Here is a 26,365-nt window from a genome sequence, read left to right on the forward strand (position 1 = left end):
TTTGCAGAAAACTGAAATAGAGTGACATGATAAGAAGTAATTGGGTGACTACTGTAAGTTGTAAGGTCAGGAAAGGCCTCTCAGAAGAGGTACTGTTTCAACTGAGACATGAATGATTGAGGAACCATTAAAGTGAAGAGCAGAATGAATAGTATTCTAGGCAAGGGAAATAACTAGTGCCAGAGCCCTCAGGCCATGTATAAATATAAATGGAGAAGGCTTAGTATTTTTGGATTTGGTGTTACTAATGATCACCTTGCTGGAAAAGGACTGAATGGGTGTCTTGGTAATAAAAGACAGTCTTTTCAACTTGCTTTGGTCTTATTCTAATAAGTGCTAAAAATGTCCAGCTCCATTTTAATTATATAGATTGTCTTCATTTTTATGGCAGGGTGACAGAAAATAAGGTATCCCTTATGTGTAGCTGTCCCTTTTACAAGTAGTAATTGAGTCTTGCTTTTGAACTTTGACCTTTTTATACTGGGAGGATGGTTCCCATTAATATTTCGATGAGTTCTATGAGGGTATTGTTGAGCTCTGGTCATGCAGTCTAGCATATGGTCCTCTTGTGTGGCCTCTGAGTTGTGAAGTTGCTTTTAATTCTGACTTAGAATTAGTTGCTATTTGTGCAAGCATTAGTAAATTCAGGGTGCTAATTGGGACTCCTGTGATAATTAAGTAAACCACTGGTGTTAAAATATGTGGCCTTTTTTTTGTCCTTGGAAAACCGTTGGTGGGAAAGCAGGTGACAGTAGCCTTGAATTAGGTGAGAGTAGGGTATTATATTTTCTGATGGATACTGTGGAAGGAAATTGAGGAGTAGTGAGTCAAGATACCTGAGTCCTAGCCCTATCTGAGTTCTAGCCCCAGCTCTCCCACAGAATCACTGTTTGACTTTGGGCAGGTCACTCCTCTGCTCCGGGCCTCAGATGCTACCAGAAAATAAAGAGGCTCCATGACTGGAAAAAAACTGCTTTAGTAGCCAGACAAGCACCAAATGGATCATGTGGCTTAGACTTGAGTCCTAAGTGAGGTCTTTTACCTTTCACTCCAGATCCAAATCTTAGGGCCCACATGCTCAAGTGACCTATAAGAAGAGTTATGACTGGGTCTTCAGAGCCTTAAGGACTGATGCAATAGACCTGCCTCACCAACCTGGTCACAGCAGGAAACATAGCTTAGAGAGCTCATGGCAAACCTTGTCCAGGGGTATTTACCACAGAGGATAAAAAGTGGAAGGGAATTTAGTGCATTAGGGCATAGGAAATGGAAGAGGAAGCTGCTGGTCTCGTCCCTGCCTTCTGTGAAACCTAACCTAGTACAAGGTGACCTTGTGAATAATTGTAATAGTCTCTTCTTTTCTCTGGAGGAAGCAGGTTTAGAATGGGGAGAAAATGCTACAAATGTTAAAACACTTCCTTTGTGAGGAGAAGCAGCATGGGCAGAAATAGTATTCACCCTGTAGGCAGAGGCAGAAGCTTGAAGAAAAGCAAATGAAACATTGTTCTCATGATCCTTGAGGTCTCTTCTAACCTTCTACGTTGGATGTGCACTTCACTAAATCCATTAAGCCTGCTATAATTAAGGGAAAAACTGAACTATTCCTCTTCTGTCTCTGCTTCTTATAACTAGCTGTGGTAATAGGTATCCAGCTGTGCTTCTAGCCTCGGTCTTAGCTAAGAGGTGACACCCTCTGGGTGATATGTGTATTGATACTCATACAAACAGTTTATTTTTTTCTTTTTTGTTTTCTTTTTCCCATCTCTCCCACCCTGTACTGAGGCCATTCAAGATACTTGTTCACCCCCCATTATCCCAACTAAAAAGGTAACTGAACAGTATCATGGAACTATTGTGGGGTTCACTTATTACAAGGACATTCTAAGGATGCTTTCAGATAGCTCTCATCCTACTTCTATTTCCTCAGCACCTCACAATCTCAGCACAGATGTTAATCCTTATAATATTTTTCACTTTTTATTTTAGTCTATATCCTGCTATTTCAATTTTTGGTGTTCTCCCTTAATGCAAGAGTCATATCCATGAGAGCTCTGGCTTAGAAGAAAGCTCTAGGGTATCGTCTTTGGAAGGATTTAAAGCAATCATCTAATCTAGTCCCATTTTATGACTAGGGGAACTGAGGTACAGAAAGGGGAAACTTTATACATGCAAGTAAATGTTCTGAAAGGATTGGTCAATTTTTTCTTCCAAAATGCTTTACAAAACAACTTCTTTTTTGTTTGTTTTCACAAAGGATATTCATCTGTGAAAATGTTTTATCAGTGTTGTAAGTAGTACAGTATTTGATAACAATTCGATGTATCATTCTTAAAGTAACTCATCCTTTCTTAAGAATAAATTAATATAATCAGTGTTTCAAGTACATTATTGTGATTACTGTTCAACTTTAATTCTTGTGAGCATTATTATTAGATTTTGTAAAAGTAAAATTAGGAAGTATTGGATTGGTAAGTGTTTCTTAATAAGGGGCTACTTGAAAAGTGGCTTTTTTTAAGAAGAGGACATTTCCCTATAGTTATGCATTCTGGATGAAAGAAACTTGTCCCCAATTAAAGCATTGGTGGAGATCACAACACATCTAATTGGATTGATGTAGCAAACCCATTTATATAGTTTACTGCCTATTGATAGGTCAGTGAGTACTGAGATTAGCTTGTTAACATCACGCTTCGAAAAAGAACTGCAGGTATTCTCTATGGTTGATTTAATGGACAGTCGGAAACTTGGTCACTAATTCATGAAACAAAAATCATTGTATCTGTAAATTTTTTTTCTTTCTTCGTGGTTTGTCTAGATGAATAGAATTATGTTTTGACAGTTTTACTATGAACTACTTGATGGATCACAATATATCACTATCACCGCTAATTACCACATTTTGATTAATTTTATATACTTTGGTTAGTACATTTTGCTGAATCCAGTAGATATCTATATTGATAAACAGTAATTATAGACATAAGGACACCTGAACTTTGAAATCTTCATGAAAATGTTGTTAAGAATTATGTGAAACCGAATGTTTGTTTATCTAGACATATTTAATTGCCAGCAAAGAAAGCAATTAAAAGTAGCTGCAGAGTAAGAGGACAACCTTTGTTAAACGTCGTTTTAAGATTGTTACAGAACTTGTGGTGATGATAACATGGTGTCTTGGAGGATGTTAACAACTGTAGCAGAGTGTTAATTAAGAATGATGTAATCTGCAGCTCAGAATTATTAGTATCATATGTTAGTTTAGCTGGACAGGAGCAAAACCTAATTTCAGTTATGATGAGGGCTCAAGTTATATTTGTAGTGGAAAGATTAACATTTTATTTTTGTGCTGTTCCTGAGACAATTTAAAAATCCTGAATGAAATACAGTCAAATGTAAACATCAAGTCCCTAGCTCATTTACATATGTGCCAGATTTTCAAACTGATTGCTGTTTGAACCTAATCTGTCATTGCTGGCTGCATTAGCTACTACAAACATTACATTTACATATTGATTTCTTATTTTGTTTTAGTGTAAATAATCCATAATTATAGTAAATTTGGTCTTTTGTTGACAAGAGCTCATATGACTCTGTAAGTTTAGAATGGAAATTTAAATTGCCATGTGTCATGCTTTTTAATTTAAAAGCTTGATATATCTGAAAGGATAAAAAGATCATTGTAGATAATAAAATATTCCCAAAGAGACAAAGGAGAGAAAATTTTGTAGGGCCTTTTAGAAAGATATAAATTGTAAATTTTTAATGAAAAATTCAATAGCACATTCTAAGATTATTATTTATATTTTTATAAGAAAAAGTCACAATAATTTGAAAAAATTACTTTTTTGGCTTCAATATCAGGTCATATTTAAAAAATAAAATTATTGGAAATGAACCTTCTAAACGTGTTATTTTACATTGATACTTGTTTAAAATATCCAGTTCAAGAAAAGAAATAGCACACACACACAGCAGGAATGAAACAGGAGATTTTTTGATCTCTGTATTGATGTTAATATTTTACTCAACTACGTATACAACATTGATTTGAGAAATTTAATTTCACGGACAACAGCCGTATATGTCAGTGGTCATATAGTATTATTAAGTAGCAATGGCAAAATATCCATGGTTTCCATTTACATTGATAAAAAGTGTGTTGTATTTTTGAAGTTAAAAATATGGGACCCGGGCTTCCCTGGTGGCGCAGTGGTTGAGAATCTGCCTGCCAATGCAGGGCACACGGGTTCGAGCCCTGGTTTGGGAAGGTCCCACATGCCGCGGAGCAACGAGGCCCGTGAGCCACAACTACTGAGCCTGCGCATCTGGAGCCTGTGCTCCGCAACAAGAGAGGCCGCGGTAGTGAGAGGCCCGCGCACCGCGATGAAGAGTGGCCCCTGCTTGCCGCAACTGGAGAAAGCCCTCGCACAGAAACGAAGACCCAACACAGCCAAAAATAAATAAATAAATAAATAAAATTAAAAAAAAAAAGTAAATAACTTAGGAGAATTAACATTTAAAAAAAGAAAATATGGGACCCATTTAATTGCCAAAATAGTAGTTATCCAATTGTTCAGGTACTTTTTATGGCTTATAATTTTTTTGTGGAGATATAATTTACATATAATAAATGGGTTCTTAAGTATTCCCCAGTTATATGAGTTTTGACAAACACTTACTGTTTTCTACAATGGATTTTAATGAGTGGAATTTTAATTTGGATGTGTATATACCATTTAACAAACAGCCATTTAGTAGAAGCCTGTGCAGAATTGATGGTATCTGTTTACTTGAGTGCTGTGAATTCAGAACTCTTAAAAGCCCTTATGTTAGTCAGCTCAGGCTGCTATAACAAAATACCCTTGACTGGGTGGCTTGAACAACAGACATTTATTTCTTACAGTTCTTGAGGCTATAAAGTCCAAGATCAAGATGCTGACAGATTTGGTTCCTAGTGAGAGCCCTTTTCCTGGCTTGCAGATGGCTGCCTTCTCAGTGTCCTCACTTGACAGAGGGAGAGCCCAAGCTCTGTTCTCTCTTCTTCTTATAAGAACAGTAATCCCATCATGGGAGCCCCATCCTCATGACTTCATATAAGCATAATCATCTTCCAAAGGCCCGACCTCCAAATACCATCACATTGAGGGTTAGGCTTTCAGCATGTGAATTTGAGGGGATACACAAACATTCAGTCCATAACAGCCCTGAAACCCAAGTCTGAATGTGTTGTTTTTCCTAGTCTAGTTGTTTAATCTTGATGGATTTATACTCTATAACAATGAATGCTTCCCCTAGAACTGTTACTGTTTTAATAGGAAGGCTCTGATTTAGCCTGGCCAAATCTTCTGCCCACTGAAGATTTAAGAGGGAATTCTTGATTCAAGGAATTGCTGAAGAAGAAATCCTTAAAATTACTGTTATTATCCTTGATGCAAGACACCCGGCCTTCTACTGTTCTACCCTAAGGGCCTGCTGCTATTTGTCAGGAGGAAGCCATTCCTCTTCTTAATCAGGAATTAATGACAGGTATATAGCTACATGATGATCAAATGTTCGTTTCACTACCATAATGCAATCTTAAGTTAACCTTGAAAAATCACTGTGTCATACATATTAAAATATCCATGTGCTTTCTGTGTAAGTGGATCACTAAAGTGCTCTCTCAATGTGAAATAAGCAGTCAAGACAGTAAAGGCTGTTATATATATTAATGTGTTGCTTTCATCAGTACTTGACATATGGAGGCCAATAATTTGTGGCTTTTTATGTTCTCAGGTATAAAAAAATGTCTGTAACTTCAGGTTTATTTATTGGGGCCTGTGTTAAAATTTGCTGTACACTAATTTTCCCCATACTGTCCTTTCCACCCCCCCCCAAAAAAACTGGATGGCAATATAAAATGTATTAAACTAAGTCAGTGAATTAAAATGAAGTTGTTACTCACTAGAAGACAGACATTTTACAGATGACTTCTCTGTTCCTGATAAATGCTCATAGTTAAATTGGAATGGGATCCCCCCAGGCATAGGTGGACATTCATTAGCAGAATGAATGTCCAAGACTTGTGGACAGAAAAGAAAGTAGAGAAGGGATGTTCTGCTGAAACTATTTCTAAAATTTTGTTGGTGGCTTAGATATTAATGCTCAGTTATACTACAGAAAATTTTAAGGAGGTAGATTATCTATCTATCTGTTTATCTATCTATCTATCTTTTTGTAGTTCCCTCTCACATGCCTCCCACTGTCCCTCCCCCAACTTGAAAATTAAGAAACTGGCTAGGAGAATTATGAGATGGTATATGTGAAAATGTCTGGCACTTTGCCAGTAATTGCTTTAAAATGTTAACATTCACTGTGTTGTGTTTTTTGCAAATAACCACCAGTTCAAAGCTTGGGGACAATGTATAAGATTTTCATTACATTTCAAACATTAATTTCAGTTTGTATTTGAGGGTACAGCAACGGTAAGTTTTAATGACTGTTGTCTATTTGTAGAAACAACCATCTCGTTGTTGGTAAATACAAATATTCAGACTGAAAGTAAAATCATAATAGAGAATGAAAAATTAAAAACCGGTAAGGAGAGAATAGATGTTCTATTAAAACCATTTCTTGCATTGAGTTAAAATTCAACTGCTTTTAAAAAATTTCTACATTTGCTTACACCTTTCCTTCTCCCTCTTATTGAAGAGAAAACATGCCATTAAGGGAAACAAAAAACTGTTTTGTATTATTTCTCATCCACCTACTTTGGTAATTACCCTCAGCTATTCTGAAGGTCAAAGTTGACGTAGCATGAATGACTTTGCATTTTGAAGGTAAAAGAGAGACTGCTTGAAGGTGGATTAACTGTGGCTAACTATCCTAACCAACTATTAGAAGACACTATTGTGGAGAAAATTGCTCCTAGATGCAGCAACTAAGGGCTCAACATACTCTGCTAAGCAGCAGCTAGAATCAATTTCTATAGATAATATTTTAGCAATAGTCTTTGAAAATTATGCAAATCACCATAGTAAATTCCTTTACAGCCTTTGCCTCCTCCTTGGTCTAATTTAGGTATTCTTCCTCTGTATTTCCATACCACCTTAGCAAAAGTGGTATCAGAGCTCTTAGCAAATGGTACCATATGTGGATTGTAGGTTTGCTTGTCTGTGCATTGCTCAATAAACTCAGTGAAGGCAGAAATAAGATCTTACTGGGTCCTCTTCCCCAGTGTCTGGAGGACAAATCATAAGAGTTAGACCTTAGAAGAGTTACTACTACTTATTTTGTGTGTGACATTAAGCAAGTTACTTAACATCAGTTTCCTCATCTGTAACAAGAAAGTGATAATAATAAACTTCATAAAGTTGACCCAAAGCCCTTAATGCCTGATGCATAGTAACACTCATTAAAGGCTAGTCATTATTATTAATGGCTAAGTGAATGAATCAGGCTGGAGTCTGAGGTTGCAGATAATAAAAACCATTCTCACAAGGAACATGAATGTGGTATATCAACCCCAAGCAAGATCTGTGTTAAAAAGAACCCTGTGAGCTTGGATAACATTAGGCATAATGTACAGTTATGTTCCATGCATCAGAAATGGTTTTATCTGGAGATTATCATACTAAGTGAAATTAGTCAGAGAAAGACAAATATCATATGATATCGCTTATATGTGGAAGCTAAAAAAGAATGATACAAATGAACTTATTTACAAAACAGAAACAGACTCACAGACTTAAAGAACAAACTTTTGGTTACCAGGAGGGGAAGGGGGGATAGATTGGGAGTTTGGGATTGACATGTACACACCGCTATATTTAAAATAGATAACCAACGAGGACCTACTGTAACAACCTAAATGGGAAAATTTGAAAAAGAATAGATACATGTCTATGTATAACTGAATCACTTTGCTGTACACCTGAAACTAACAGAACATTGCTAATCAATATACTCCAATATAAAATAAATAAATAAAAAGATTTTACCCTCTATCAACTCCTACAGAGAAATGAAACTAAAACATGAAAAATAACTGCCACAAAACCACCATGGACACTTTGGTTAATGTTTTATTGTCATTGTAAGATTTTATAGTATGGGTACCCCTCTAAAGTATTCTATTTTTAATAATAGACCACCTTAAAACTTACACGTAATAAAAATTCCCACTTGGCTTTGTAAAATATAATATTCAGAGTTTTATCAGGTAAAGGTTATTTTCTTTTTTCTGAAGAGGAAATAGAATTTTCGGAGTAGTTAAGTGCCTAAAATAAGGGCCTGTATATGGTAGACACAAAATAAATAGTATTGAAAGAATTATTATTGTGGGGGTGGGAGACAAAGGTCAAACAACTAGTGGGGAGTGGAGCAGGAGTTCAAATCTGACTCTGTGACTCCCAAGCAGTTTAAAGCCATAAATATTTTTTCTTGCCAAACTTACCCTTCCCCAGGGCTCCTGGGAAATTGCAGAACTAGACTAAATTGGTGTTCTTCTAACATAGTTTGGCAGTCACTGCTGGTCCTGGCAAAACTTTCTACAAAGTTATTGCACAAGTCTGCCAGTCAGCATCAAGAAACATATCTAAGGAACTGCATAAAGGCAAGCACTAAAGGTATTAAGCGTTTGTATAGATTCATATGTAAAGATAAAGGAGGATCTATCTATATAATAATCAAGACTTCTGGAATTCTGAGCTCCTTAGCCCAGCATTTGAAGCCCCCATAATGTTGGTCTTTAACGTTTTTCAAGTTTCCTGTTTCAGAAACCCTTCTTTACATCCCCTTATACTTCTTCCTCATTGCTTTCTCCACCCTTCCCTGTATTCTCCAATCTCATCTCTGCTCAACCTAGTCTATGTCTGAAATCACCTCTATTATATACTTGTCAAATTACTATACATTCTTTTTTATTTTTTATTTTTTTTTAACATCTTTACTGGAGTGTAATTGCTTTACAATGGTGTGTTAGTTTCTGCTTTATAGCAAAGTGAATCAGTTATACATATACATATGTTCCCATATCTCTCCCCTCTTGCGTCTCCCTCCCTCCCACCCTCCCTTACTATCCATTCTTCTTCATAGTACTTCAAAGTACTCTTTTTCTTCTCCACAATCCTCACATCTGTTTTAACTCTCAGAGTAGTCTGTCTTGAGGTCAGTGATTATGTCTTTGATTCCTGTATTATTACGAATAAGAATCAAATAATTATAGAAAGAATGAATGAATTGTGAACTCCTAGCAGGTAGGGTCTTATTCATCTTTGTATCCCTAAAGCAGCCTAGCCATTTGGGAGATAGGATGCTGAAGAACATAGAATCAAATATAGTTTAAAAACTGGGTTCCATCTTTTTATAGCTGCATAACCTTGGGAAATTACTTAACCTTTCTGAACTACAATTTTGTGAGTAAAGTGGCACTTCAAAGGTAGGCTTAAAAAATGAGAATTAATAATTCTTTATATGGAGTTCCAAATATGCAGAACTATTCCTTAAGTGTTTATAGGATTGCCTTGAATCACCTTTTAGTATGCTAAGTGTCGAGGGAAATACAGATGAATAATAAAGATACTTACTCTCAAAAGGCTTGTAGTCTTGAATTCAGGACTTCCACACGTGAAACAAAGCAAACCATACAAAACACTATAAATAAGTATTAAATAAGGGATATGATACATTAATTCAGAGAAGAGGCAGTCTATAATAATACTAATGGTAGGACATGAGGTAGTCTGAAAGCTGTGCAGTATTTGGGAGGAGAGCCCTGTTTGCCTAGGTGATTTCTTTTGGCTACAAAATCTATATACTATCTGTAATAGTCCCCCTATCCATGGGGAATACATTTCAAGGCCCCCAGTGGAAGCCTGAAACCACAGAGTACCATATTCTACGTATAGTATGTTTTTCCCTATACAGGCACACACCCCAGAGATATCGTGGATTCAATTCCAGACCACTGTGATAAAGCAAATATTGTAATAAAGTGAGTCACATGAATTTTTGGTTTCCCAGTGCATGTAAACTTATGTTTGCACTATACTGTAGCCTATTAAGTGTTCAATAGCATTATGTCTAAAAAAAAACAATGTACATACCTTAATTAAAAAATAATGCTGTTGGGAAAATGATGCCAATAGTCTTGCTTAGTGCGGGGTTGCCACAAACCTTCAACTTGTAAAAAACACACAGTCTGTGAAGCGAAATAAAGCAGAGTGCAATATAATGAGGTATGCCTGTACATACATACCTATGATAAAGTTTAATTTATAACAGGCACAGTAAGAGATGAACAACAATCACTGATAATAGAAAAATTATGACAATGTGCTATAGTAAAAGTTATGTGAATGCAGACTTTCAAAATATCTTACTGGACAAATATGATGCCTTTTCCATCTTAAGCACGTATCACGCACTGTAGCCATAACTTTTGCATGTAGAGGTAAGACAGCAAAACTAGCACAGACTTCTTTTTCCTTCTTCACAATTTCATTGGTAGAAGATTCATTCTTACTGTTGATCTTAGCAACCTCAGCATACAATTTTTTTTTAACTTTCACCTTTTCACTTAAAGGAAGTACTTTATGGCTCCTCTTTGGCAGATCCGAATTGCCAGCGTCACTACTCTTGTGCTTTGGGGCCATTATTAAGTAAAATAAGGGTTGCTTGAATACAAGCACTATGATAGTCTATCTGATAGCCAAGATAACTGCTAAGTGACTAAGGGGCAGGGTATTCTGGACATAGGGACGATTCATGGCCCAGGTAGGATGGATCAGGAGGGCGTGAGATTTCATCACTCTACTCAGAACAGCCTGCAATTTAAAACTTATGAATTGTTTATTTTTGTAATTTTCCATTTAATGTTTTCAGACCTTGGTTAACTGCAGGTAACTGAAATTGCAGAAACGGAAACTGAAGATAAGCGGGGGCGGGGTGGGGCAGGCTCCTGTATGTGCTGTCGACTCTCCTGATCCGAGCTCTCTTACTTGACCCTCAACTCTTATACACAGCTGTACATGATATCTCTTTTTGGATCTCTAATAGGCACCTTAAACTTTGATATATACATAACTTCACTCTCAAATTTTCTACCTAACCTGTTCTTAACCCAGGTTTCCTTGTTAAATGCAATTCCATCTCTCCATTTGCTCCGACCACCTTGGAGTTATATTTTTCTCTCACATTCCATCAGTAAGTTGTCTGGCTTCTACCTCTAAAATACATCTGAACCTGACAACCCTTCACTCTCTGCCTCTATAGTTAGCGTAAGCCACCATCACTTCTTGCTGGGACTAGCCCTGCCTTGACTCTTTTCTCACTGTAGCCAGAGCAACCAGAATAATGTTGTATAAATGTACGTGTAAGTCAGATCTTAACCATTTCCCAGTGTAAAACCTTCCAATGGCTTTCCTTTGCAATTACTATAAATAACAAGTTCTTTACTGTGGTCTGCAAGGACCTACATGATCAGATTCCTGCTATCTCTTTCTTATACTAGCCTCAACTTAAATGTCATTTCCTCAGAGATGTCTTCCCCAACTATTATGTTGAAAATAATTTCCTTCCCCCCCCACCCCTCTGCTACCTTTTATAATCCTGTTTTATTTTCTTCATAGCACTTAGCATTCTCTAAAGTTACTTATTCATTTACTTGAGTATTGTTTCCTTTACTAGAATATAAGTTTCATGAAAGCAGGGACCATTTTTTTTGTTGTTCATAACTGTGTCCCTAGCAACTGGGACGGTGTCATAAACATAGGTATGTGCTCAACAAATATATGTTAACTGAGTGAATGAACATGCTGTGTTCTTCCATGTATTATTTCCTAGTCTAAAAAGTGCCACCCATCTCCCTTCCCGAAATAAAACAAAAATTTAGTCCCTTCCAATTAATAAACTCTAAGGTCCTACTTATCCTTTATATTTCAATTTATATTTTTATTCTCCTCTGAAGCTTTCTCTTAACCCTTTCCCCCTCTCACTGAGGCAAAGTTAAACACCTCCTTCTTGGTTTTCATTGTATTTTTTTTCAATTTCTCAGTTGTATCTATTACATTATACTATGGCTGTCTACGTGTCTGTCTACCCTCATTAGATTGTGAAGGTTTTCATGGACAGGAACTGTGTTATTATTTGGGTTGGTTTCCTTAGCATCTGGAATAATGCGAGGCATTCAGTTAATGTAGATAAATAAGTGAATCAAAATCAAAATCTTAATTCCCATGGTAGTTTTCCAGAAGGCAACATTGCTGTGTAAAATACAAAGATGAGTAAGACTCTTGCCTTCTGAAAATTTACAGTTTATTCATTATTAAATAAATATTTATCTGCAGTGTGCCAGGCGTTATGCTTAAGTGGTAAGGATCAAAGACAAAGGTCCCTGCCTAAAGAAACTCTACTTTAGTGGGGTATTATTTCCCTTGATTTTGATCAATAATATTTCATGCTGTATATAGGTGTTTCCTAGGTATTTTGAATCTGTAATTTACCTGTGAACTCGATGGGCGACACTGGGACACACAGATTAACTGCGTAATTCTAATCTTATGTTGAATGTGTATTTATCACATAGTTACATATTGGCAAAGGAGGAGTGATGAAGGCCAGAACCGTATATTTTTTTGCTTCTAAAGCATAGCATGGAAGAGAGACTAGCACTGCACTTGAGACTAGCAATACAGATTGTTCATACATAATGGTGACAGATTTTTATTTTCATTGCCGATGGTGCTTTTTAATATTGTTATAAACAAATAGAACCATGGCTTATTTTTCTTAATTGATGTGGCTAAATTCATTTATTCTTCATGTTTCTGACACATTTCTTACATTTTAGAACTTTGGCACAGAGTTTAATATTGCTCTGAATTCTCCTATTTCTGAATTCTCGGTATTTCTGACTTGTAAGTGAAAGCACAATTATTTTGAAGGAATTTCGGTATAGCAATTAAAGTTCTGTAGATTTCAATACTTTCTCAATTTTTACTGAAACTGTATTTCTATACCTGTATGACACTCATGAGTATAAACAATAGTTTCAAATTTCTGTTCTTCCAGAACTGCTGTTTCATTTGGAATTGAACCACAGTTTTTGAGTATACATTTTAGTAGCATATTTGGAATTTAATATAATTGACAAATTTGCCTCTCTTGGAGAAAATACATATGCAGACAGTAGCACATGACTTGTCAAAATTCTTATGTATGCAAAGTATCTATAACTGAAGTTTAAAAACACCTTGGTAGAGAAGGAGTTAACAGGTTAGCTCCCCTTGGTTGTTCTCAGCTTGCTCTCTTGCCTTTAGGAGCTGAAAAGATGATAACATTGGGCCCGGACATGCCTGTGTGGAGGTTATGGTACTCCTGGGGTTTTTGCAGCTAACCGTAAAGCAAGCTAGAACTTGTTCATCTCAGAGTTCCTTGTTTTTCTTTCAGCCCTTTCAGTGCCCTGCAGGAGTCATTAAATCAAAACTTCATGCTGATCATCACCCACCGAGAAGTCCAGCGGGAGTACAACCTGAACTTCTCAGGAAGCAGTACCATTCAAGAGGTGAGTTATGTCTCACAGCTAAGGAATAAAGGTAGCTCATTATAGCTAATGTTGACCCTGTTAAAGAGAGGGCTTATGTGTTCTGGTTGGAAACTCTCTTTATGTTTCATTATTGGGTTTTTAATTTTAATTAACTTGAGCATCAGTGATTACTGTAGATACATTAAATGACTTGACCTAGAAAGATGTTGTAAATGAAAGCTCTTGATAATTCTTAAAATAGTCAACTTTTAAAACCCTGCTTAAAATAGCACATTGTTATATATTTCATAGTTTTATAGTAATTATTCAGAATATTAATTTGGAGATTATCGACAGCATGCATTTTCAAACATGCGTATACTTTATTTGAAAGGTTGCTCTCAAATATATTATTTATAGAGTGTATCCTGCCTATTTCCAAAAGGAATTGAGGAGGCTTTTCTTAAGCAGTTGAATTCCAGCCTTGGGCAGTATTCATGAGATGCTGTAGGGAACCCAGTCATTTAGCTCAGAGTATCTAAGAAGAATCTATTTATAGTATCAATATTTTCATCAATGTGACCAACCAGGGCCACTGTTTCAAAAAGAACCTCCCCCAAGAGAGAAGAGGTAACTTCTTGTCTGTGGCCCCACCCACCTAAAAGCTAGTAATTTATCTGCTTTGGGGGGGGAAATGTGTAAGTCTATGGCAAGACTTGTGTTTAGAGACAGTGAAATGATGACTATGTCACATTACCCCCTTGTAAGTTATGAAGACAACAGTCATTGTCCACTCATGTTTTTATAAAGAAAATTAATCTTGTTTAATCTTAGATTATTTCATAAATTTTTTCTTGGACTACATTGCTTCAACTAATTACTAATGTCATATTGAAAGAACAAGTTGTTTTCACCCTAATCATTTTCCGGAAGTATATGAATTGTTTCAGTAATGGCTGAACTGTTAATGGTTTTTCTTTTTTCATGTTTTATCAATAAATTTCAACTTCTGAATTTGGCGTAAATAACTCATTACTTGAAGTTTATTTTCTCTGTTTATCACTTGAATAGTTTGTTGACTAGTAACTAAGATCTTTAAGATTTTTCTAGGCCCCTAATTTGAATCATAGGTTTAAATTATTTGATTTTTTTCAGGATTTTAAATATATTAATTGCCATTTCATTTTTAATCTCTATAATGGATGTTCTGTTCTCTAAGTTTAAAATTTTAATTCCTTGAAGAATCATTGTCGTTTTTATATTGAAAATAATGTTTAACTCTGGTCCTATCGCAGAGTTATTCTGGGAACCTCATGATTATGAAATTTAAATTATATATTGAATAAAATTAAATAAGAAATTCAGTTTCAAAATAAATAACCCCAGTTTAATCAAGAACAGCAAAGATAATAAGAGGTAAATTTCATTCTGTGGTTGATTTCCTTTTTTAAGTTGAAGACTAGTATATCGCATGAAGGGTACATATAGACTGCCTTATTTTTTTTTTCTGATTGAAATATTTATAGCCAGAATTTTACCTTTTTTTGTTTTTTTGAGTTTTTGTTCTAACATTTCCAGTTTCTGTAGTTTGAGTGTGTTTCAACTTTCTCCCACAAGAGGGCAGAGAGGACTATTAAACTGATAGTCTAAAAATGCCATCCAGTGTTTTCAAATTAGCTTCTCTTATATTAACAAAAAGGAGCATAATAGCCAAGTTATTGTTTGATTTACAGATAATTGGCATATTGCAGGGAGGAGACTTAATTTCACCCTTTTAAATTAAACAGGGAGATTTAAAAAGACATAAAATATTCATTAATGTTCGGTGATTATAAAGTAGTGGCATATATTTATTTTGCCTTTATTACTGTTTCGATGGGAAAATACTGCAAATATTTCCGAAATCGAGTTGGCCATACTGACAAGTTGAAATGTTTAAGCAGCGTTAATGCAATCTGCTCACACCTGATATCCTATGCAGAATGATTCAAAATGACTACATCAATTATTAAAAGAAATATTTAAAATTCTGTAAATGTGCCATTGTGTGCCACAGTTGGCTGAAACTGTTCTCTGCGTCCTGCTATTTAGATTACCAAATATATTTTAAGCTTCAAGGACTTGAAAACAGTAAATCTTTTTATACCATTTCTAAATGAAAAGAGTCCTGAAAATATTTTTGCAGACAAATATTCTTATGTATTTCTCAACAAGAGTTTGGTTTCTTCTTTTTTCCTTTTTTTATCTTTTAAAAGTTGATTTAAAATAATGTTTTGAAATGCTAGTTGCCAGGAAAAAAATAAATGCAGTTGTTTCTAATATCTGTTGCTTTTCTGTAGGCAGACAGGTAGACATAAGCTCTTTTATTCTGTACAGTTTAGAAAAGGAATGTGTATTATACTCTCTAAGCCTAGGGTCACAGTCTGTAGGCCTAATTCTAAGACTTTTCTCCTTCAACTTGTGGAATACCTGGAATGGGGTTCAAGGAGGACAAGATGCTCTTATGCTACAGCCATGCAACCCACAGTGACACTTAAGTACATGTATTTTTGTTGTTGCATGATTGAAAGTCAGGTTGCAACACAATAAAAATATAATCTTGAAATGATTTTGCAGTGTTACTTTATAAATGCTAGAATTTTTGCTATTAATTTGGAAGCTTAATGATACCATATATCCTAACTTGTAAATTAATTTTTGTCACCAGTTTCATAAATCTTTTTTCAGTGTTGTTTAATAGGTTCAAGAATGAATTCCGACCAACATATAAGAGAAAAGGAAGAAATTAAAAAAAAAAAAAACTGATTTTATTTTCCAGTGTAGTTGTATATTATTTTTGTTGTAGGTGGGAAAAAAAATACCATTTTCTGGTATTTTTAATTTTTGAAAGCCTTGCATTTTTAAAGGAAAGCTCTTGTAATATTTTCCCCCAGAGGGAAAGTTCTATTAAATGAAATAGGATTGACAAAGGCACTATAATTTCAACTTTTAATTAATAAAATACATTTTTAAAAATACTGACTTAGAAAATAGAACTTAGCTGCAGTTTGAATTTTAAATAACTCTTCAGTGACCATATGTTCATGCAAGTTAGTGGTGATAAACCGATAGTTGTACAAGTGTTTGTTCATTCTGTCTCTGTGGTCTCTTGCCTCACAATGCATGACTTATATCCTTTGGGTGCTCTAGACTTTAATTTAAGCTAGTTAGATATTGAGGTTATTTTTTTTTAAGCTCTTTACAAATCCTTCCACTTACATTATCCTCCTACTTGAGGAAAAGGCAATGATAGTATAAAAAGGTCAGAATGGAGGGTTGCAAGTAGTCATAAGAATAAAAATCCTTTCCCTTTATCCATTATGACAAAATAGTTTATAAAAATTATCAAATAATGTAACAATAACTTTGTGACATCTGTCTTTCTACCTTTTTGGATCCTTAATTAGCTAGTTGACACACTTTAAATTAGTGAATTTCCCTGAAAATTTAAACAAGCTTACCTTATTTTAATGAATTTTCTACGCTGAGAATTTAGATTTTTAAACAGTTAATTGTACAGATTTCAGTAATTCTGATTTTTAAAGATCTGTGGCTACAAATGCACTTGGGATTGGTTAAATCAGGGGGAAAAAAGATTGATTTGCCTACTTCAGATCCTAAACCCAGGTGTGGAAAAGGAAATAAAGTCCCTGAAATCAAGCCAACTTTTCTTGGAAACTAATTCTTTGTTGTCCATCTTACTATTGCAAAAGCTCCTATTAGACAAAATGTCCACTTTTCTTTATAGATGTCATACAAACTTAAGGAATACACACATGACCCAGAATAACACTGATAAAAAACCAAAGTATTTTTGGTACGGAATCATGGAGTATTCCTTATCTCTTACAGTGAGAAACACTATGAAGAAACACTATTGGAATTATTTAAATCCTTTTCTGAGTTTCACTTTACCCTAGAATTCTCACTGTTCTTATTAATGTTTATTTAGTTCTCAATGGGAATTAAAGGGAAAAATCGACAACCTATAAAGATATATCTTGCATGGAAGAGTAAAACATTTCACTACTAATACTAGCATTTGTTAAGTGGGCAGGCACTAGTTTTGAATTAGCAACAAGAAGTGAACTAAATAAATCATACCGGTCCTTAAAAATAATGTTGGCTAAATAATTGTGAAATCATGAGACTAATTCTGATTCTGCAAATTTGAAACTCCTGTTGGGTTTTTTGTGTCTGTTTCTTTCTACTTTCTCAACTTGCTTGACTAATACATATTTCAAACTCTTCTCCTTTAATGCTGGACGTTGTTAACAGTACATTTGTAGTCTTTTACAGATTATACTAAAGAGCAATTTTCTAGTAGTGGGTTGACTAAAACTTCTTAACTAACATGCCCTTTCTGTATAGGTTTTACATATAGTTTGTTTGTTTATTTTTTGGTTTGTTTGTTTTCCAGTATGGAGAGGGTGGGGGCTGCTGGCACAGAACCTGAAGAGTAGAGAGATAAGAATGTGCATATGCAATGGGGTAAATTAAATTCTGTGCTTATTTAATTAAAAGTTTATGTGGTTTATTTTTACTGTAAGATGAATGGCATATATAAACTCAATTAGAATGAACCCATTTTAATTAGCGTGTATCATAGTTTGATTTTTAAAAATTTGAAATCACATATGACATCTTAGGAAGAATGAAAGAGAGACAATTTCTTAAGCAACTGGGCAATGAATTTGAGCCTTTTTTCAGCTTTCAGAAAAGGAGACTATGAGTTTCTTTTGCATGTATATGATAAGTTTCAAGTTGCACTTTGTTACTGAGATCTGTTGAAGTTATACCACTTCAAATGAATAAATCAGTAATGATCATTTTATATACTTTGGGGTTTTCTGTGATGCTTAATAAATTATCCCCTTAGGAAATAAATTTAAGCAATATTTACAATGCAGCTATTTGGAACTGACGAGTCTTTCTTTCCCTCTGAAAGTATTTTAGAATAATCTCTATTGGACATTTTTTTTTTAGCCATGTAAGTATTTCTTCACCTACATTTCAAGAAGGTAGAAACAATGAAATTTTGTTAAGAGTCGACGGTGCTTTAGACCTTTGTTACTTAAGATATGTGTATCCTAACAGCTTCTTGGTGGACTGTATTTCATAATCTGTGATTTGTGTGTTGGTAGTTTTAAAATGCCTGGGTTAAGAGATATTATGTTCAGTTATCAGAAACTAATAAACATAAGACATTTTTATATGCAAGAAAAGGCAGAGAGTAAATAATTGCACTGGTGACCAATACTGTAATAATCCTGTTTTACAATATGCACTTGACAGGTTGTAATAGTGCTAATTGAAGAGACTAATTCACACTTGCTTCATTCTATTCAAAGGCAAAATCAGCAGCTTGTTTTGCTTTTGACCAGATGGTCCTCATGAACACCTACTGTGCACTTTAAGTGCTTTACTAGAATTACAAAGGCTGGGGGCTGCGTTCGACTCCAAATGATTTGAGGAGTGAGAGGGAGAGAGAGAGAGGGGGAAAAAAAAACCTCTGTGCTCAATGGATTTGGTGCAAGTAAATTAATTCTAGTGGACCCATTACACATTGAGCCCCCTTTTCAAAGCTCTGAGCCTCCTCGCTTGCTCTGTAGCAATGAGAAAGAGAAAGAGAAAGGCAGATTACTGCAAACAGAAATAAAAAAAAGGGGTATGAAAGGGAGAAAAGAGGCCTTGAAGCCTTTCATATCATTTGAGTTTTTCAAGTGCGTTATTTTTGGGGAGGGTGGATATATGAAAAGCCAATTGGAGTTTTTTTTGTTTTAAAGTGCGCTATTTAAGCACCGTGAATATAGGCGCAAGAGCAACAGTTGACTGAGTTTACTGTGGTGAAGCTTTGTGTTCGAGGATGAATCAAATTCATTATATTCAACTCTTTGTGTTTTAACATGAATGTAGGGTTAGTTTCACAAGACTGTGTCTGTTTAGGATAATTATAATTTAATATTTTCCTTTCATAAAGTTATCACTGTAGATGTCTAAAATTTTAATCAAAGCAGATTTTGTACACTGACTTTGAAGCACCCTGACAGTTTAAAATTCAAAGGAAAGCTTTTTTAGTTTTCAAAAGAAAAGAAAGGCTCATTCTAATGGCATCGAAGCAGAGATTATTATAACTAATTAGAAGTCACACATCTGTTAGCTTTTGGTTTGTGACTTACTTATGTATTTTTTCAGTAAAATATATACTTTAAAAATATATTGCTGTTATTGAGTGAACCCAAAGGGATAAAATGAACTTAAAAGAGAACCACTTATTTGAGCCAACCATTTTTCCAGATCTCCACATGTTCCCATAAAAATATGTAATGTATTAAAGTCCATTAAATGTAAATTGGAATTGCGTAATTAATAACAAGTTCAAATGCACTTCCAAACAAAATGTTTTTGCACAGTTCTTGTTAGCATAATTCTGATTATTAACCAAAGTTATTATAAAAATAACAAGAAAGTATAAGCAAATCCAGTTTGTGTAAATTTATAATTATTTCTTATCCTTAAAGCCGTTTGTATATAATTTGGAACACTGACACTGTGAAATGATTAATTCTTATTCTTAGCTTATGTAAAATGATTAATTCTTATTCTAAGCTTATGTGGGTTAAAATACAAGGGATCATATCTAGGAGTACATGTCAGTTATTTTGTATGTTTTTATACTTTCAAGTATAATTCTCTTGTGATATATTTTTGTTCCATGGTTTACTTTTGTTTGATGACACGTATTATTGACACTGTAATTCAACTTTATTTCAATTATAACCATTAACAAAGAATACAACAAAATCATACCAATAGTATTATATGACTTAAGGATAATTGTAAACAGTTTACAAAAAATGAATGTCTAGATTTGTATTTTTGGCATAATGCATCAATATGCTTTATATGTCAACATGTTTTAATTACATTTTTAGAAAATAAAATATAGAAATACAAAGACAACCACAAAAATATTTAAAGTTTTACTTCTCAAAGACTTTTAATGAAGAGGATAGGATAACATGCCTTCTTTGATATTTAAATTAAATTTAATTAACTTCCTATTAATGTGGTCATTACTTTGGGACTTGTTCATTGAAATATTCATTGTGGGGGGGGGGGGCGGAACATAAGGGGAATCCCCAGACCTTCAACTAACAAAATATCCAATGAAATTTATAAGCAATGAGGTGTTAATGAATTGATATCCTCTGGGAAAAAGGGATTTCAAGAAAAAAATCTGATTAGGAAAAACTTACTGAAAAAATTTTTTTGCAGTAGACTATTTAAAATAAAGGTAAGACTACTAGATTCTCTTTCTTGTAGGTACCATAAAAAACTATCTTTAAAGCCAGAACCTCAATTAGCAGAAGTGGATTGATCATGACCATGCAGTCATTTATTTAGGTGGGGCTAGTTCTTTGGTTTCCCACACACAGTAGTTGGAGTGTTTCTCCTCATGAAGAAGAGTTTATTTCAGTATTAAAATATTAACCCCTAGATTCCTGAATGTCAGAGACAAGGTTCTCTTCTATAGGGCAAAGGTTGGAAAAGGCTGCCGTTTCTTTATAGACCTTGATAAGTACCACATTACTTAAGCTGAGAAATGTTTTAGCATTTAACTATCCTCTAGCCATAAAATAAGAATTATATAACCTCCCCATTTTTCTCCCCACCCCACCCTCCCCCAGCAAAAACATAAGCAAAAACAAAGAAGGAGGTAAATCAAAGGATGGGTAGGTAAATGAATATAAAATGCTCATAAACATAAACTAGACTAAGACTAGGTATATTAAGATAAGGCCTGCATATAGAAAATATTTACATGTTTATCCTTATATACCAAAGATTATTTGTCTATAACCTCTTAAAACATGTGTGTGGTAATTTTTCTTTTGTCTAATGTGTTTTGTGTATGGCTTAATACTATTTAGTCAAGTAGTTATTCTTTTTCAAACGTATTTATTTTGGCAAATATGCTTAAAATTTTTTTATTGCTCAATTTAGGGCTGTATTACCTTATTATTACCCTCATTGTATTCTTCTTCTTATTTTCTTAAACATTTTTTTTTTAAAGAAAAAAGACTAAAAGCTTATAGTAAACATTTTCTCTAAATGACAAAATGTATTCCTTGCTTTGTGGTTATTGCGTGACCAGACAGTAGAGTACTGGATTGTTTTAAGGTTTTTACAGCTGCAAGGCAAAAGCATCTGCTCATTGCAAAGCCGGCATTGTTTAATTTTGACACTGACTTTTCCATGTGTCTTGTACCAAGGACTGGATTAGATGCCACTAAGATGAAATTTGTTTTAAGTTGCTCCCAAAGTGCAGCTGTTCCCATATACAGCCTGATAGCTTAACCAAAACAGACAGACATAGGATCAATCAGAATCTTTGTACAGGGTCACCTCACTAGGCAAGAGAGGCTCAGAGGAAGAATGTTAATGATATTATTTATCATGAATAACTGCAAAATTAGTTTCCAGGCTGATTTAGTGTATGTAGAAGTAGCCCCCTGCCTGCTTTTTAGGGCAATAGAACCATTATTAAATATTTAGCTTTTAAACTGGAGTATAATGGTCAGATAGCAAGGTTCCTGTGTGTACATTAGGCACTATTCTTCTGCAGTCAGTTGCAAGAAAAATGATCAGTTTATTGGTCACTAAAGTAGTAATTGACTGAAAATAAAACTCAATCTAAAATGCTGCTGCTAAAATCTCGAAAAGTGGACATTTTTGTAGAATGGTAATTTTTCTTTAATGTTTCAAGTGAATGAAAAATGAAAGAGCACCTCACTTTCTGGGTTTCCTAGGATTGTGTGAATTTCTACCCAGCTGGTCCAAATTGATTGATACAGGGCCAAATATTTGTCTGCCTGCATTTCAAAGTCTATAATTTGCTAATGAATTGTGGTAATAATCTTTCATCATACATGAAAGATTTAGCCAAACAATTTGCTAAGTATGTATTTTGATCATAAAATTTTTGGACTTACACCAAGCTTTACATCTATTTTACAGCTAATGCATGGGGGTGGAGGGAGAGCAGGGGGAGAAATAATACTGAACATGGACACTAGATGGAAAAGGATGAAGGAAACAAGAGGGAAGAAGGTACTTTGGAAAAGAATAACGCCGGGAAAGTCCTATGAGTGACAGTGGAAAACAAATTAGATTTGCACATAGAGTGCAAAATAGAATTTTTAAGTGCCAGCAGAGTTGTAGTCTTCAGTGTCTAGAGGTATGGTATCCATGAGGATGAATACAAGGAAGAAATCTTTTCCTTTTTAGCTACAGCTATTACACACATTGATTATGGAGTAATTTGCTAGAAATTTATGCTAGAAAAGTTAGATGCCCACAAATTAGAAGTAATTGAAGGCATAAGAATAAAAGCCAGATGTTGGTTGGGGTTGATTTAGAGACTTTGGGGGAAAAAAAACAGTGAAGAAATAAATGTGATTGGAACAATTTCAGAAGAAGGTGAGAGAGGAACCTCCTAGTTAACTCCTAGGAATGAATAGAAATGACTGTAGGCATCCAAGAGAATATTTTCTCTCTCTCTCCAAGACAAAGACCATACAAAGGGAGATGAAGCTTACTTATATTTGTGAGGGGATATTTAGGATTAAATAACCTCTATTTGAGAAAGTACAAACTTTATTTATGTATCTTGGGAGGGCAGCATAAGTTATACTCCACATGAAGTCCAAGATTAAACTATGGAGTGAGAGGACAAGAAAATGTTCTAAATAAGACTCTTGTACGTGTAATTTCTCTTTCATTGTTAGAGATCAAGGAACCATGACTTCCTATTTGACTGAAATAATCTGAATTGCTTTCAAGTTGTCTATGAGGAGAATATTTAATGATACTGATAAAATTTTCCTTGCTTTGTGAGCAGGGATTTAAAAAAAAAAAAAAAAGAAAAGCAGGTAGCTAATAAAGAGAGAGAGAAACCGTATTATAAAAGGGACTGAACCTTCCATTTTGTAGATTTTAAAGATAAGCAGCTCTTGAATTTTTACATACCTGCTGTACCTCCTGAATATGTCACATTTACAGTCTGTATCCATTTATGTAAATCTCTTTTTGTTCTCTGATAGAGATAAGCCTGTTCTCAGTGTTAGTACAGTGATGGGAACTCTTAAAGTATTTAGGAAAGTTAAAGTTGTATATGTCAAGTTTATTTCAGATGAGTTGAAATCTTGTTTTACACACTGACTTTCTTAGCCTCTTTCCCTCTGTCTTGCTGACTTTTTTTTTCTATTTTATTTAATACTTGTCATAATTTTTTTGTAGGTTGTATTGTTATCACATTATGATAGTTACTGAAGTAAATATAGAAGAGATCCAATAATCATTATGAAGGGAAAACAATTCATCAACATTATATTTAAATAACTTGTGAGATAATTAGTAAGATTCCTGATTCTCTTGTTAATAATTTTATAAAAAATTCCATTTCAAAAACAAATATTAGAGTTATAGATTATGTATGTAAAATTCAAAATATGCAGGTTGCCATTTGTTTCTAGTCCTTTTGGTGTTCTGTTATCAAAAGCACTTTACATTTACACCCCTGCCTTTGCCTGCTGAAAATGTGAAATATTTTCACCTAAGAGGTATACTTGTAATATCTAATAATAATAGAATATCAGTGAAATATCAGTTCATTTCTGTTGAATTAGGAGATGTTTCCCTTATACTTCACATTGTAAACAAGAGAATCTTTAAGGTGTTTTTTAAAGGCTGCTGTTTTCTTACAGGTAAAAATTTTTGTGATGATAACAGGTATACACATGGATCACTTTGCTTGGAATTAGAAATTTCAGAAATACAGTAAAATGTCTTAGGAGTCCTAGTTCCTACTGGTAATTGTAATTTCAAATATTGTAACCCATTTTTGTATGTAATGAATGGAGCAATGTATGAAGTATCACTCTAAAGTAAATGTGATTGATATATTGACATGAATACATGTCATAAATTTAAATGAATGTTGCTCCTTCAAATCAGTCATTTCCGTTGTTGATATACATACCCTCTGTTGCTCAACAGTTACTCTGAATTTCCAGGAACTGGCTCTAGAGACTATGATGTGGGGTTTTTTTGTTCTGTTTTGTTTTGTGGAATAACCTCACTTATGGCCTGTCTTTGTCCTGTGAAGAGGGGAAACTGATTTGTTGAAACTGCCATAAGTAATCTGAAGCCAAAAGTTGTGAGCCAGGTGGTTATTTAATCTGAGTGGTCAAATTTGTGGTTATTCAGGTTAGGTGTCTCTTTGCTGAGCTCCTCCTCTCCCTGTGAACATGTATCTGTCAAAGCATTTACCACACTCATTTGCAATTATCTGTTTACTGATTTATTTCTCCTGTTAGACTAAGAGCACCTTAAGAATAGGAAAAGTATTGAATTTATCTCTTTGTTTCTAGGCCTTTCATTGAATTTGTCACAGAGTAGGTGTGCTTAATGAATGACTGAACTAAAAAAGAAGAATCTATAAATCAGTTAGATTATTTGTAATTTAGAGGCATTTGTAAAAGTGAAGTTATCCAAGTATGTCTGAATATTTCAAGCATTTCAAGTATTAATGTTGACATGAATATGTACTTTCTCAAGGGGATTATTATGAGAGGATCTCTCTGATTTGGCTTCATAAATTCTCACTTGTTAAAAATGAGGCTGAGAATAGGTAGTTTGCACAACAGTAAAAAATAAAACTCCTACTTTAAGGTAGATTTATGTTATCCTTAATTTGTAGTGTCTGCCAGGTAACTTCTTTGTAGTTTCCCTTCTAAATGAGATTGTAAAAATTGATTTAAAATTTTTTTTTTAAATCAGTAAAAACTGATTTTTAAAAAATGTTTTCTGAATCTAGGGAGGCAGTGTTACAGATTTTAATCAAACTAACAGTACTTCTCAATTGGCAATTAGTTAGCTTGTGGTAGTGGAAAGATTATTGCACTATGGTATAGGGAATCTGAGTTCTAACCCCCTGCCACTAACAAGCTATATGATTGTCTAGCCTTGAGTGGCCTGATATTTCTTTTTCATTTGTTTGGCTTTTTCAAGGTGTAGAACTGCAGAAGCTCAGTTTTTGCTAGTGAAAATATAAAGTGTCTTAGAAGCTTAAAATATGCATAAAGTCCCTGTGTCCCATTGAACCTATTAGGCACGTCTGTTGCAGCACTTCTGTCCTTTTATTTGCTTTGTGTTTGTTTTCCTTATCATGGTAGGCTCCTTGAGGGCAGGATCTCAGTCATTTAATCTTCATATTTACAGCACTAAGCCTAGTGGCTAGCACCTTTTAAATGATTGTTGAATGAGCAAATATTTACATGAGTCAGCATCCAGTGGTTGAAAGGAAGTTTGGAAACCTAGATTGTATTATCTGATATTGTGCTCTCTACCTATATGAGTTTGGGCAGTTCATTTAACTACTCTGGGTCTGGGTCATCTATGAAAAATAGGAAATGATTTCCAAGAATTTTTCTGGTTCTAAAATTTGGTGATTACATGTGAATTTAAAAATTTCATATGTGCTTCAAGTCAACCTTGTGTATGGGAGGGGGAGGGAGCAAAGGAGAAAACTGGTCAGTAGGCAATAACTGTGTATGTAAATATGCATATTTGTCACTGTGGAATGTAAATATCCCTTTATTCATTAAGGTGTTATTTAAGAGGTTTAAGGTTGAAATAGAGGCCTCTGTTGCCATGATGTTTGAACTTCTATAATTAAGATTTTTTTCTGAATAGTTTTATTTTTATCTTAAAGTAGACTTTTACCTTTTTAAAAACATATGATGCAACAAGACTTTA

At 34.3% G+C, this 26,365-nt stretch overlaps 1 protein-coding gene across 3 annotated transcripts in view; it reads left to right on the top strand.

The window, feature by feature from the left end:
* Nucleotides 1–26,365, top strand: part of FAF1 (Fas associated factor 1) — a 485,610-nt gene that overhangs the window by 214,674 nt on the left and 244,571 nt on the right. For all 3 annotated transcript variants that reach the window (XM_082429645.1, XM_082429644.1, XM_082429646.1), the window contains one exon: nucleotides 13,429–13,543. In XM_082429645.1, coding sequence (XP_082285771.1) covers nucleotides 13,429–13,543 — 115 coding nt within the window. The remainder of the gene's footprint in view (nucleotides 1–13,428; nucleotides 13,544–26,365) is intronic.

This window comes from Balaenoptera physalus (genome assembly GCF_965194825.1).
Source record: "Balaenoptera physalus genome assembly, chromosome: 1".
Taxonomy (NCBI): domain Eukaryota; kingdom Metazoa; phylum Chordata; class Mammalia; order Artiodactyla; family Balaenopteridae; genus Balaenoptera; species Balaenoptera physalus.